Below are 15,166 nucleotides of genomic sequence, written 5' to 3' on the forward strand. Positions count from 1 at the left end.
GACCTGCAAGCATCACAATACAGTGGGACAGATACTATATATAGAACATATGCGGGGATCCCTGGGTGGCTCAGTGGTTTAGCGCCTGCCTTCGGCCCAGGGCGTGATCCTGGAGTCCCGGGATCGAGTCCCACATCGGGCTCCCTTCATGGAGCCTGCTTCTCCCTCTGCCTCTCTCTCTCTCTCTCTCTCTCTCTCTCTCTCTCTCTGCCTCTCATGAATAAATAAATAAAATCTTAAAAAAAAAAAGAACATATGCACGCCTTAACTGGAATCACAAGGACGAGAATGATTGTAATACTACCAGAGAGAACTAAAGTCTTCCCAAAGAAGACCCTTGATTTAAATCTGTAAAGATGTACGGAGTATACCATAAAGTCAAGGGAAAAAAACATTTTAGGGAAGGAAAACAGCATATGCCAAAATACAGAAATACCTCAGCCCATACAGAGAACTCCAGTTATGGCCAGACCCTAGGGTGTTGGGAGTTTGTGGTTAATGAGCTTGAAAGGTAGGCAGGAGTCAGAGCATGGATACTGTGAATACCTTCCAAGGGGAGTAGTCTAAACAAATTTACCTTTCTGGAGGCTGGCTGTCACAGTAGTGTAGAAGATGGACTGGAGGGATGTAGGACTATAAAGAGGGCATCTGATTAAGGTGAAGTAATGAAGTCCTGACCCAAAAGAGGCAAATAGAATGGAGAGGCAAATAGAATAGAGAATAGAGGGAAAATGATAAACATTTAAGAAGTACATGCAGAAGGATTTTTTTTTACTTTTTTTTAAAGATTTTATTTTATTCATAAGAGACAGAGAGAAAGAGAGCATGCAGAAGGATTTAATGAGTGAGTGAACTTGTAAGAAAGAGTAAAAGAGTGGTTAAATCTTGTGTTTCTGATATGGATGTTTACAAAGATGTGCCATTTGCCAAGAAAAGAAGGCATACACTAGGAGAAGCAGGCTGGCTGGAAAATATGACTTCAGTATCAAACACACTGAATTTGAGATGCTTATGACACATTCAGATGTAGCTTTCCATATGGGAAGTTGGATTTATTGTACAGGAAAAAGGAAGATAAAGATTAGTAATTTTTCATCAAGATGGAAAACAATTGATCAGAAAAGTAGATTTGAAATAACAAAGAGAAGCCAAGGAGAAAAAGTCAAACCAAAGAAAACAACTTAAGAGAAGGGAGTTATCAACATTGTCAGATGCCATGCCAAGGTCCAGTGTCTTTGGCAACTAGAAGATTATTTTGACTTTGGCAAAAGAAGCAGTAGTAGCCTATCCACACATTGCAGTGAGTTAAGAACTGAGTGGAGGTAGTGAAGTGTTGCTATAATGACTACTGTATCTTAAATATTTTCTGTGAAAATATCTAAAACCAGCTATTCATAGAATACAGGATAGGAGGACTTTTTTTTTTTTTTAAGACAGAAATGATCTAACATCGATATATGGAGAAAAGAGATACCCTAGAGAAGAAAATATGGGAATAAATGAGGAGGAGGAAAATTGGACATAACAGTCTTCTGAAAGAGACTGAAGACAATGGGATCAGAACACACATTTTAGACAAGAGAAAGAATACTTTTACTAAGACAGGAGTCAGGATGGGAAAGAAATACCTTTTTAGAAGGAAAGGGAATTTAAGGAATGACTATCTGATGGTATCACTGTTCTCTGTTAAGGAGGGAACAAGATCATCCACAGAGGAAGGGTGGGAAGGAGAATTTGAGAGGAGTGGTAGAAGTTAAGAATAGTTCCTATGTCATGAATCCCAGACCTGTATCTCTAGCCCTACTCTCTAGGAGGCAAAGTCAAAGAGGAAAATATAAAATATCTGTCGTTGAAGATCCAGATAAAGTTAGAGGCCATGCATTTGCAGTGACTTCAGCTCTGTCCAGGTTATGTGAAATCATCCAGTAGCACTCCAGAGTGGAGAGGGGAGGGGAGGGGACTGGATCAATTTGGGATTTTAAAGATGAAAGCTCTAGAAGCTCCTGGTGCCTCCTGGTTCCCTAAAGGGACTAGAGAAGAAGACCTGTGGTCTCTTTAGATGGTCAGGCCCTGAAAAGTACTTTCCCGAAGTGGAAGAGAGTGGGTACAAGCTGGCCAACAGGACACATTTCTTGATTCTTGACGGAATCAAAAGCTTGAGTTGGAAGCCCTGGGCCCGCTTGTGACTGAAGAAACATAGGAGGCTTGGAAGTACCACGGAGGTTCAGGCTCCACTTAATGCAGAGGTAGTTATACAAATTATAGAATTGGAGGCGATTTAATTGAATGTTGTTTTGCTGATTAACTATTGAATTAGAACAGATTTTTTCCTAAATAAAATGAAGTGGGAAGTAAAGTTGGTATCCAAAATATGCATATTTCTCTATCAAGACAAAGTAGTCTCCTTGAATAAATGGAGAGCTAAATCATGTTCTTAAGGAAGACAGAATACTGTGAAGGTGGAAGTTCTCTCTAAATTAAGCTTTACAATAGAATCTCAAAACCCCAAGTGAATTTTTAGACACTAAATATGAAATTATCACATTTTATTTGGAAAAGTAAATGTGAAAGAATAGCCAAGAATTTGAGGTAGGAATTAATATAAATCACAATAATTAAAACAGAATGATACTATAGGAAAAGACAGCGCTAAGGGAAAATACAGGTTGAAAAGTCCAAAATTAGGCTCAAATATATGTGATAATTTAGTGAATAACAAAGACAATAGTTAAATTTTTTTTGGAGTAGACATCTTGGATATAGACTAGATAACTTGGATCACCACTGGGTGACTTTGGATGTACTGAGAACAGGCTTTGTTTGTTCCTTGTGTGGTAGTGGGAAGGCAGGCTTTCATTTCGTGTGTGCAGACATTAAACCAGCATGTAGGGGCTTCTTTTCTGATGAGAAGTGGTGGCACAAAGCCCTCCTTTACTTAGTATGGCATCCGAATAATCCTAGGGAGGGATGACTGTGGCCTGCATCCATATATGGGCCTCTAACGGGTCTCTAAATTCTTTCAAGCTGTTCCTTGCAAAGTGCTCCCTTGCCTAGCCACTCCTGCAGCCTGTGCTGTAATATCTTGGGGGTACCAAAGAATTGACAGTTGCTGATGCCAAGAAAAAAAGGAAAGATCAGTATTACCTTCAGTGTAAATCCATCATCTAACTACTTCTCACCACCACCGCTACCACCACCCCACTCCAACCACCATCCTCTCTCTTTTATATTATTACAACTATCCCTTAACTGGTCTCCTTGCTTCTTACCCTAGACCCCTACAGTCTATTTTCAGCAGATCCTTTGAGGGTAATCCGTTTCAAAACTTAAGACAGCTCACATTACTCTCCCCCTCAAAGTCCTTGTAGAGCTTTCCATCTTACTCATAATAATAAAATCTAAAATCCTCACAAGGGCCTCCAAATCAAACTAGCACATGATCTGGCCCGCAGTACCTCTCTGGTGTCACATCCTACCAGTCTCCATTTCCCTAGCTGTGCTCTGGCCATATCATTTTCATTGCAATTCTGCAAGCATGCCAAGTACCCTTTTACCCTATTTTCTTTTTTTGCATGTGCTCTTCCCTCTGCCTAGATGCATTTCCCTCAGATTTCCTCAGAGCTCACACTCCCTCATTTCCTTCAGCTCTTTGCCCACATGCTACCTTATTGGAAAAGTTTTTTCTTTCCTCCTACCCCTATCACTTTCTGACAGGTAGATTATCAATATGTCAACACATATATTAATGAATGAGTGGATAAATAGGTAGAGATTCTAGGATAATTTTCTGGCTGTATTTTTTATGTCTGTGATGTTAGCTGTTTGTATCTGTGATGTTAGCTGGAGCCCATCTTCTCAACTCAGCAAGGTCAACCTGTGTCTCCAATTTACAAAGCCTGAATACAAATAGACTCTGACACAGATCTCAAAGCCCTTTGATTTGGTTCCCTTGGGTGGCTCACAGCCGCCACCTTCCCAGTTACTGCTGCTCCAAGTTTGGGGAATTTTTAAAGATAGTTTTGTAAAACTTCTTTCCTGGTACCTTGAATTTGGGGGGCTGGTTTGTACTGATGGGCTTTTCTCTCAGTCTCAATCTGTCTACTTCATTTCCATTCAAAAGACTTTTCCTTAATAAAATCCCCAGGAATAAACTTAACCAAAGGTGTGAAAGACCTGTACTCTGAAAACTATAAAACACTGATGAAGGAAATTGAAGACAACACAAAGAAACGGAAAGATATTCCATGCTTATGGATTGGAAGAACAAATATCATTTAAATGTCTATACTACCCAAACCAATCTACACGTTTAATGCAATCCCTATCAACTTACTAACAGCAATTTTCACAGAAATAGAAAAAACAATCCTAAAATGTATATGGAACCACAAAAGACCCCAGATAGCCCAAGCAATCTTAAAAAAGAAAAACAAAATTGGAGGTATCACAATTCAGACTTCAAGTTATATTACAAAGCTGCAGTAATCAAAACAGGATGTTATGGGCACAAAAATAGATACATAGATCAATGGAACAGAATTAAAAACCCAGGAATATACACACAATTATATGGTTAATCTTCAACAAAGGAAGCAAGAATATGCAATGGGAAAAAGTCTCTTCAGCAAATGGTGTTGGGAAAACTGGACAGCTACATGCAAAAAAATGAAACTGAACCACTTTCTTACATCATACACAAAAATAAATTAAAAATAGATTAAAGACCTAAATGTGAAACCTGAAACCATAAAAATCCTAAAACAGAGCACAGGCAGTAATTTCTCTGACATTGGAGTGGCAACATCTTTCTGGATATGTCTCCTGAGGCAAGAGAAACTAGCAAAAATAAACTATTGGGACTACATCAAAATAAAAAGCTTCTGCACAGAAAAGGAAACAGCAAGACTAAAAGAGAACCTACTGAATGAGAGAATATATTTGTTAACAACATATCTGATAAAGGGTTAGTATCCAAACTATTAACACACCAAAAAAACAAATAATCCAATTAAAAATAGGCAGAAGACATGAACAGACATTTCTCCAAAGAAGACATGCAGATGGCCAAAAAACAAGAAAAGATGCTCAACATCACTCATCACCAGGGAAATGCCAATCAAAGCTACTGTGAGATATCACCTCACACCTGTCAGAATGTCTAAAATAAAAACACAAGAAACAACAGTTATTGGCAAGAATGTGAAGAAAAAGGAACCCTCATACACTATTGGGAATGCAAGCTGATGCAGCCACTGTGGAAAGAAAGTATAGAGGCTCCTTAAAAAATTAAAAATAGCTATGATATTTTTAGCAACTACCCTATGATACAGTAGATGCACTACTGGATGTTTACCCAAAGAATAGGAAAACACTAATTCGAAGGGCTATATGCACCCTTATGATTATTGCAACATGATTTATAATAGCCAAACTGTGGAAACAGCCTAAGTATTCATCAATAGATGAATGGATAAAGAATGGAGATATATATATATATATACACAGAGAGAGAGAGAGAGAGAGAGAGAGAGGAGACAAACACATACGATGGAATGTTATTTATTCAGGCATAAAAAATAATAAAATCTTGCCATTTGCAATGACAGGGATAGATCTAGAGAGTATAATACTAAGTGAAATAAACCAGTCAGAGAAAGACAAATACCATATGACTTCACTTATATGTGGAATTTAAGAAACAAAACAAATGAGCAAAGGGGGAAAAAAAGAAAGCAAACTAAAAAAACAGACTCTTAACTAGAGAGAACAAATGGATGGTTAACAAAGTGGAGGTGGGTGGGTGGATGAAATAGGCGAAGGGGATTAAGAGTACTCTTATCATGATGAACACTGCATAATACATAGAATTGTCGAATCCCTATATTGTACACTTGAAACGAATTTACCACTGTATGTTACCTATACTGGAAATTAAATAAAAACAATAACAGCAAAATATCTTTCTCAACATCTCTGGCAATCAATCTCTTTTCCTAGCACTGCTGTATATTCCCTTCTTATTTTCATATTTGCTAGTCATTTTAGTGGTATTTGGGGAGAGAAGGTAGGTAGATAGACACAAGTCACCATATTTTTTTCTTAAAATTTTAAATTTATGTGTACAATATATAATTTTGCATGAATGAACGAAAGTAAACATATACTTTTTAAATAAATATTTAAGTAAAATTTCATTTTAAGTGTAACATATATATAGAAATCACACAGGGGATCCCTGGGTGGTACAGTGGTTTAGCGCCTGCCTTTGGCCCAGGGCGCGATCCTGGAGACCCGGGATCGAATCCCACGTCGGGCTCCCGGTGCATGGAGCCTGCTTCTCCCTCTGCCTATCTCTCTGCCTCTCTCTCTCTCTCTCTCTCTCTCTCTGTGTGACTATCATAAATAAATAAAAATTTAAAAAAAAGAAATCACACAGATCTTGGATATCTAATTTTATTTTCTCAAAGTGAATGCATTCCTTTAGCCAGCACACAGATTATGAAATACATCATCAGTACTCTGGAGCCCCTCTTTACCTCCTCCTAGTCACTCACTCCTGAAAGGTAACCACTATCCTAACTTCTTCTAATTCCATAAATTGGTTTGTTTTCCAATTTTGTGTGAACAGAGCCACAGAGTAAAAATCTCACTGTATGTGTATCTTCCTTTGCTCAGCATTGTGTTTATGGGAATCATCCATATTGTATACAATAGTTTCTTTCTTATTCCACTTATAGGTATAGACTCAGACTAATTGTGTACCAAATGTCTTGCATGATAAAACTATTCAAGGAAGCACTATTTACCTTCAGGCTTGGAGACATTCCAAATGTCTACTAATAGTAGAATGAATAAATAAATGGCTTATATATTCATAGTATACAATACTAAACATGATTTTAAGTTGTTTTTTCTTTTCCATTTTACCTAGATCTATCCCTATCCAACCTCTCAACGCCTATTATAACCAAACTACCTGCATCCAAGGTAACTCATGTTAACAATTTAGTATGTATCTTTACATATTTTCTCCTTACAGAGAAAGGAGTATACACACACGCATGCACACACACACACATATACATACACAGATGTACACCCATATATAACTACAGGGGAATTTCTGTAAAAAGTAAGATCACAGTAATATCATACCTACATTTTGCTTTGTTGTGTCATCATATTAAAACCTAGGTTCTGGGATGCCTGAGTGGCTCAGTGGTTGAGCGTCTGCCTTTGGCTCAGGCCATGATCCTGGGGTCCTGGGACAGAGTCCTGCATCAGGCTCCCCGCGGGGAACCTGCTTCTCCCCTCTTGCCTATGTCTCTGTCTCTGTCTCTCTCTCTCTCTCTCTCTCTCTCTCTGTCTCTCATGAATAAATGAATAAAATCTTTTTTAAAAATAAGTAAGTAAAACCTAGATCCTTGTATTTTAAAAATAGTGTATGTCTGGAATCATATAAAGAATATATTAAGAATTACCAAAAAATGGGTTGTTTATTGTAGCTACTTAGGTATTTAGTTCATAACATCTAAAAAACGTTGGCTAACTTTAATAAATACTTATTCCCATGCCAGGTATGTCACTAAGCCCTGAAGTTTCTTTTCTTTGCTCATACACTTGGAGAGCTATGTTCACTTTTGTACACAACAGTATAATGGGAAGGATAAACTGGAGCATGTTCAAAGGAGAGAAACAGGGATCTCTCTAGTGAGAGAACTGAAAGACATGAACTGGGGAGTGAGGTAAAGTTGTAGACGAGAGATGACTATGTTCTTCAAGTATTAAAGGCTTACAGTGTAGAAGAAAAATACTGTTTTATTTGAACTCAGCAGGTAGAATAACAATAGATTGGAGTTATGGAGAGACAGAATTAAATTCAAAATAAAAAATGACTTTCTAATAGAAAATTTTAGAGATGGAATGGATTGTCTTGGGACCTAGACAAACAGTTGGTATTATACAGTATGAAAATTTCAGGCCACAATTTTCATTTTACTGAATGAAAATTTCCACCTAAGTAGCTTTAAGCCTCCTTCAACTTAGACTGACAGAACTCTAGAATTTATTTTATTTCAACTTTTCATTTTCCTTAACAGATATATTATTATGATCTTTATTTTTAATGGAAGATGATTGAATGTGAAAACCTAAACCAAGAAGAAATAATTAAGGAACTGGTGAGTCAAAGCCAAATTTCTTTTCAATAACATTTGCATAAGTGTTAAATGGAACATTTTTACCCTCCTTTCTGGAGCTTACCTAGAGATTTCTTCTACTCCATGACCTTTGGAAGCAGAGAAAAATCATATATATGGTATAGCTTTCCTTCTTGTGAAGACATCAGTGCAATTCACAGTTTGTCATTTCTTTTTTTTTTTTTCAGTTTGTCATTTCTAACAGCAAATATAATTTTTAATTTTTTTATTTTAAATAAGTAATATTTATTTAAGTACTAAATATATTTAAAAGGAAACCCAATTTCTTTTTTTGAAACAGTGTTTATGCAATGGTTTGTCTTATGAGATGGTTGGACGAGAAGGATCAGATACGTCAAAACTGGAGATGTTCTTCTCAGGGTATCCCCGTATAGTTGGATTGTCATTATTTCCTAATTTAACAAGCCTCACAATTGTTGCTCAAGACATAAAAGAAATTTCAGGGCTAGAAACTTGTTCACGGCTGAAAGAACTTTGGATTGCTGAATGCTGCATAGAGGTAAGTCTGAATATAACCTTATATGAAGTATTTTATGTTGAATTCTTTGGCTTTGGAAAAATAGTTCTTGAAATACATGCATGAGTCATGTATCAACACAGATGATTGGGGAGGGACATACATGATGAATTGAAATAAAACCTTTTACCCAGTGAACAAAACAGATAAACGGGTAATAGATTTCTACAAAGGAGAAAATACATATAAAGAATCAAAATATAGACATATTCTACCTTTTAGTAATCAGATCAGATCACATAATATCCAGTATTGCTTAATAGTAAATTGGTTTAAATTGGTTTAGTCACTATTGGTTGTATGAAAATTGTAACATCTAGGGGAGCCTGACTGGCTCAGTGGAGCATGTAACTCTTGATCTTGAGGTTATGAGTTTAAGCCCACCTTGGGTGTAGAGATTACTTAAAAATAAAATCTTTAAAAAAAAAAGAAAATTGTAACACATATATTGAAAAGCAATATTGCAAAGTGTATAATGAGTTAAGAAAAATCTTTTTGACTCAGAAATCTCTAATTCTAAGATTTTAACCTGGAGGAGTAATTCAACAGCAGAGAAAAACATGAAATTATTCGTTGCAGTACTATTTATAAGAGCTAAAAATTTGAAACAAATATTTCACACATACAGGTATTTTTTTTTTTTTTTTTTACATACAGGTATTTTTAAGAAAGTTGTTATAACTTCATGAAATATTTTGTAATTATTAGATATTATTATTTGAATGATTATGAAAACATTTTAGATTGTCTTAAGTTTAAAAAAATCCACAAAATCATATAGGTATTATGATTATAATATAAAAATAAGTATAGAATTGATTAAAATTTTAAAAGAATATAAATATTGAAAATACTGCAGTTAGGTGGAGGGATTCCATGTTTTTTCTTTTAAAATGTTTAGTTCAGGGACACCTAGGTGGCTCAGTGGTTGAGTGTCTCCCTTTGGCTCAGGGTGTGATCCTGGAGTTCCGGAATCAAGTCCCATATCAAGCTCCCTACAGGGAGCCTGCTTCTCCCTCTGCCTATGTCTCTGCCCCTCTCTCTGTGTCTCTCATGAATAAATAAATAAAATCTTTATAAATGAATGAATAAATAAATAAATAAATAAATAAATAAATTGTTTAGTTCTATCTCATAGTAGCTCAGTCAGTTAAGTGTCCAATTCTTTGATTTCAGCTCAAGTTAGGATCTCAGGGTCATGAGATGGAGCCCTGCATCAGGCTCCACATTCAGAGCAGAATCTACTTGAGATTCTCTCTCTCTCTCTCTCTCTTCCTCTCCCTTTGCCCCTCCCCCTGCTCACAGGTGGGTGCTCTCTCTCTCTCTCTAAAATAAATAAAATATTTTAAAAAATTTAGTTCATTTTGTTGGATACACTTTGCAATAAAATATGATTTTTAAAAGAAATTGTATCTAAAATCTATTTTATTAAAAGGATAATTCCAAAACCATAAATTAACACTATTCAGTCTCTCTCTCTTTTTTTTTTTTACAGAAAATTGGAGGTCTTCAAGAATGTAGAAATTTAGAAAAACTGTATTTATATTATAATAAAATTTCCAAAATAGAAAATTTAGAGAAATTACTCAGATTGGAGGTTCTCTGGCTGAACCACAATACAATTAAAAATATTGAGGTAAGATAATTTCGATAATTTATATGTAAAGTCAGTTAGTCCTGTGGAGTTTTAACCACAAAGTCCAAGATCATATTATGGACATATTTAGGACTAGTTTAATTATTGTTAAGACAAACTAACATGTATACAGCATTTATAATGTGTAGAAAACTTCATATATATTGTTTTCTTTATTCCTCCCACCAAGCCTTGGAGGTAAGGTATTATTTCTTCTTTGAAGGTTAAATAAATAGAGATTCAGAGAAATTATATATATAACTTGCCAAAGATTATAAACACACTCTGATGTGTTTTTCTTCCTACTTATCTTCTCCTTTCCTCTCCCCTTCCCTCCCTGTTCCCTCCTCCTCCAATAATTCTCCCCATATTGCAGAGAAACAAACATGATTTCATTAAGGCACCACTTAGCCCTGTGCTTGAGAAGTACACAGCACCCAGTTCAGAACACCTGGAGAACTAACCAGATTGATCAGATCATTTATAAATATGTATTTTACTAACTTCTAAATGATATGTTGTCTAAATTTTTAGGGCTTGCAAACTTTGAAGAATTTAAATGACCTCAATCTTGCTGGAAATCTAATAAGCAGCATTGGTATGTATTATTTTACTTGGAATATGAAACAATGCTACAATAATTTGTCATCAGTATGAAAACCACATTCTTGGATTTCTTTTTTTATACTGTTTTGTATGATATTTTGCATAGTATCTCTAAATCTATGATTATAGGATGTGAAAATATTACCCATTAATTAGTTGTTACTAACTATACAGTGTTACTGTTAGTCTTAGTTATAGGCAAGAAATATTACAGGATATGAACAACAGGCAAAATAAGAAATTTAATTGTTCTTTCATCTTGTTTTTTAAATTAAAGGTCGATGTCTTGATCCCAATGAACAGCTGGAAAGATTAAACCTTTCTGGTAACCAAATATGTTCCTTCAAGGTATGTTTAAGTGGAACAGTCTATTTACCAACCTAGATGAACCAGCTTATTGCAGAAAATGTACTAAATAGTTCCCTTTCGTGGAGGAATTTAATTATTTTGGACTACTCGATACTCTAGGAAATTTTAGAGGCAGCTGATTAAGTTGACCCTAATGATCTGACACTATTAAAACCAAACAAGAAGCTATTTACTTGGTTTAGTTTTCCTCCGATCTTTCTGGCTACACCTCTGCTTTTTCATCTTCTCCTAGCATCTAAAACATAAACTGGTCCAGGTTAGTCCAGGATCTTTTCTCACTACTATCTGCATTCATTCTTTAAATAATTTCATCATCTAATGGCTTTAAATACCTTTTATTACTCCTAACTTTCTACTTTCCCTAACAATCATTTCTGTTTCTGCTTTCCCTAATAACTCCCCAGAACTATAGACATCTTGTATCCTAACTCAGACTGACTTACTCTCCTTACTGATCCTTTTCTCCTGCAGCCTCCTCCACCTCTCTAAATGGCATCTTTATTTTTCTAAAAAATTAAGCCAAAATGCTTAGGATTATTTTTTTACTCCTCTTATTCCATCATAAACCATATCCAATCCATCAGCAAATTCTTTTGGCTCTACCTTTAGATTGTCCAGTCTGACTATTTTACCACCTATATCTCTATTAACCTTGTTCAAGACACCATCGTCTCTAACCTGCATTTTGGGGGGAAAAAGCCTCCAAACAGGTCTCTCTGTGTTTACCCTTTCACTACTATCAGTCTGTTTTCTACACAGCAACCTGCTCCTTCAAAAACTTCTGCTCAGAACTTTCCCTTGTCTTCTCATCTCTTTCGGAGAAAAAGCCAGTTCCTATGTTGGCCCACAAGACTCTATATAAGTCCCCCCACCCCCACTGTGTCTCTGACCACAGCTTCTACCACTTTCCTCCTTGTTTACTTCATTCCACCTACTCTGGACTCCTTGCTCGTCCTTGAATATAGGTAGCTAGCATTCTCACCTTAGGGCCTTTGCATTTGCTGGGATATTCTTCCCCTAAATATCTTCATGGCTCATCTCATTTCTTTCAGGATTTTATTCAGATGTTATGTTCTTAGTGACACCTTTCTTGGCCAATTTAGGTAAAATAGCAATAACTCCTACTACCCTCCCTAACCTGAAGCATTCCCATCACTCTTTCTTTATTTATTCTTCTTAGCACTTATCCACATTCCTTACTAGAATACAAGCTCCATGAGTATAGAATCTTGCCTGTTTTGTTCACTGCTGTATCAACAATACCTAAAACAGTACTTGACATGTAAAATCTCAAAAAACATTTGAATGAAAGAGAGGAAAACAAAAAGACTTCATGTTTGTGGCATATAATGTAGGTGAAAACATATGGCATTTATAATTTTGGCAGTGTCAAATTGAAAGTGCATACTCGAACACTTCCTCTAGAGAGTAATGAAGAAAGATGAGTAAATTCACTATAGAAATAATTTTGAATTGATCATTATTAAAATACATATTCTCTTACTCAGAGAAGACTATAAGACTCCAAAAAGCTATAGAATTAGGCAGAATATTATAAAGGCTTTAACCAGAAGTTTTAAAAACATAAAAAGTTTAAACAAAATTTTATTGGTCAAATTCAAAAGGAGATAGTTGATGTGAACACTGAGGGACTGACAGAATTTCAACAGGCATTGGAGAAGGATCATCTACAATGCAGTGGGGGAGACTCTTATCTTGAGATCTTGAGTTCAAGCCTCCTGTTGGGTGGAGAGATTTCTGAAAAGAATATATATACATATGGTGGGAGGTAGGCATTCTAAGATGGAGAGAACAATATGCATGAAGATGTGGTGGTAAGAAATCAAGGGGTATATTTGAGTAATGTCAGCAGAAGAGAGCAGAGGGAGCTATGAAAGATAAATTTGGAATGTTGTGGGAGGTAATTTTTAAGCTAACGTATGAGACATGAGTAGGAAGTGCCTAGAGAAAGAGCATTCCAGGCAAAGTGTGAAGGACCTAAGTGGTGGAAAGAGCATGGCAAATTCAAGAATCTAGAAATCTGTGGCTGGAACAGAGTGAGGGAGAGAATCATGAGTTAAACTGAAAGAAATAAGTACACAATACTGTCTGGATAAGGTTTTGTCCTACCAAGAAGCCACGTAGAAGTTTATCTTACCCTGGTTGGCATGTGGTACTTCAGCCTTGTGGTGCTGAAGAGCATAGCTTCATAGAATAATCTGTCACTTCTAGCACTACCACAAGCCAGAGGCAGCATTGTAGTGTATTAACATGAAGTTTAAGCAAAATAATGATGTAAAGCTCTCAAAATAATGACTAGCACACAGTAAGCACTCAATAGATATGCTATATTATGATTACTATCTCCTTAATTACATTAACCTATTCTGTTTCAATCTCCTCATAAAAAAAATGAGGATAAAAATTGGATTATAAAAATGTATTATATGGCATACAATTAAAAAGTTTCTTGGTTATAATATGACTGTTTTTCAGAAAAACATTGAAACATGATTCACAACAACTTTTACTCTTCTCACATTAAGAATGTTCCTGAAACACTATTATTATCCTGAATTTTTATCTCTAACTTTTCCACCCACTCTAAAAAGATACTATAGTGGTAGTGATGGGATAATTTCTGTGCCACTTTCTGTCCATAATAGGTACTACAACACTAATTTTCAGGGAGATTTTGTGCTTTCATAAACTCCAATGTCATCTGACTTTTGACTATAGGTGGGGAGTTGAAGGGGAGTGGTTCCTGTGTAAAACTTCAAAGTTCCTACCCAGCATAGCCCAGACTGATGGTCAAAGGCAACATAGCCACCCAGAAATCAGAGTGTTTACTCCTTGGAAAAGTCTGATGGTTACTTCCCTGCCCCTGCAGAACTTGACCAAATAATTCTCTACACAACTCTGTCCATTTCAGAGCAACTCTGTTTAGTTCTACTTCTACCATGAGCCCAGTACTAGCCTCAAGGCCAGCCAGCGAGCCAAATTCTCACTTGCCAGAGAGAGTTTGGACACACATTAGCTACCTGACCTGTGTTATTTTTCACTCTAGCGGCCTGACTTCACTACTTACTTCCCCATTCCATTTGTACACCATCTTTAGAACTAATGCCTCCTGGGTTTGGTTTGGATTTCCCTTAACTCTGATTCTGACTCTACTAACTAGCATCACATCGGTTTAAGGTCAACCCCATCACAGTATACCCTCTTCTACCAGGCCTCTGTTGTGAATTCTTCTTTGTTTTTTTTTTCAACACTTTAGAAATATAATCATCATTCCTAGCTTAGAGACTGAGGGCCAAAGCCCATATAGACCTTTAGCTTATAGACCTTATATGCATAAGCAATTGGTAATTGACTTGTGATAAATTCTATAACAAAGGTAAACCTAGTGGCATAGTGAGTTCATAGGAGGAGCATCTTCCTCAAGCTTGGGTGATGAAACAAGACTTCCAGAAAAGATGATACTAGATTGAGTCTTGATAGATTAAGAGGTGAAACTGGGATGAAGTTCAGTGCCCTCAAAGGCAGTAAGATGAGTGAGGATTTAACAATAAGATAGGGTCTGGCACATTCTAAAATTTCCACTTGTATAGTACAGCTAAAACATGAAATGTTAGAGTTGAAGCAAAAGAGACAAGACAGACGAGTTAAGCAAGGGCCAGATGCCAAATAAATAAAGGTGTAAACAGTGGCTTAAACCTTGGAATCAAAGGTGTTCGGGAGAAGCACTGGTCTGGAAATGCATTATCAATCCCACCCCCCTCCTTGGAGTGTGAGGAAAATGAGGAGAAAGCTAGGTTT

At 36.2% G+C, this 15,166-nt stretch overlaps 1 protein-coding gene across 7 annotated transcripts in view; it reads left to right on the top strand.

Annotated features, from left to right (window-relative positions):
- Positions 1–15,166, top strand: part of LRRC9 (leucine rich repeat containing 9) — a 120,205-nt gene that overhangs the window by 1,436 nt on the left and 103,603 nt on the right. For 5 of the 7 annotated variants that reach the window (XR_012036707.1, XM_072838783.1, XM_072838785.1 and 2 more), the window contains exons 2-7: positions 6,932–6,987; positions 8,100–8,180; positions 8,500–8,718; positions 10,232–10,372; positions 10,907–10,970; positions 11,256–11,326. Coding sequence is in view for 6 of the 7 variants with exons in the window: in XM_072838783.1 (XP_072694884.1) it covers positions 8,133–8,180; positions 8,500–8,718; positions 10,232–10,372; positions 10,907–10,970; positions 11,256–11,326 (543 nt within the window). In the remaining variant the exon portion in view is untranslated. The remainder of the gene's footprint in view (positions 1–6,931; positions 6,988–8,099; positions 8,181–8,499; positions 8,719–10,231; positions 10,373–10,906; positions 10,971–11,255; positions 11,327–15,166) is intronic. The other 2 variants (XM_072838784.1, XM_072838788.1) reach the window with 1 other exon arrangement.

The sequence above is a fragment of the Canis lupus genome, chromosome 9, assembly GCF_048164855.1.
Source record: "Canis lupus baileyi chromosome 9, mCanLup2.hap1, whole genome shotgun sequence".
Lineage (NCBI taxonomy): Eukaryota > Metazoa > Chordata > Mammalia > Carnivora > Canidae > Canis > Canis lupus.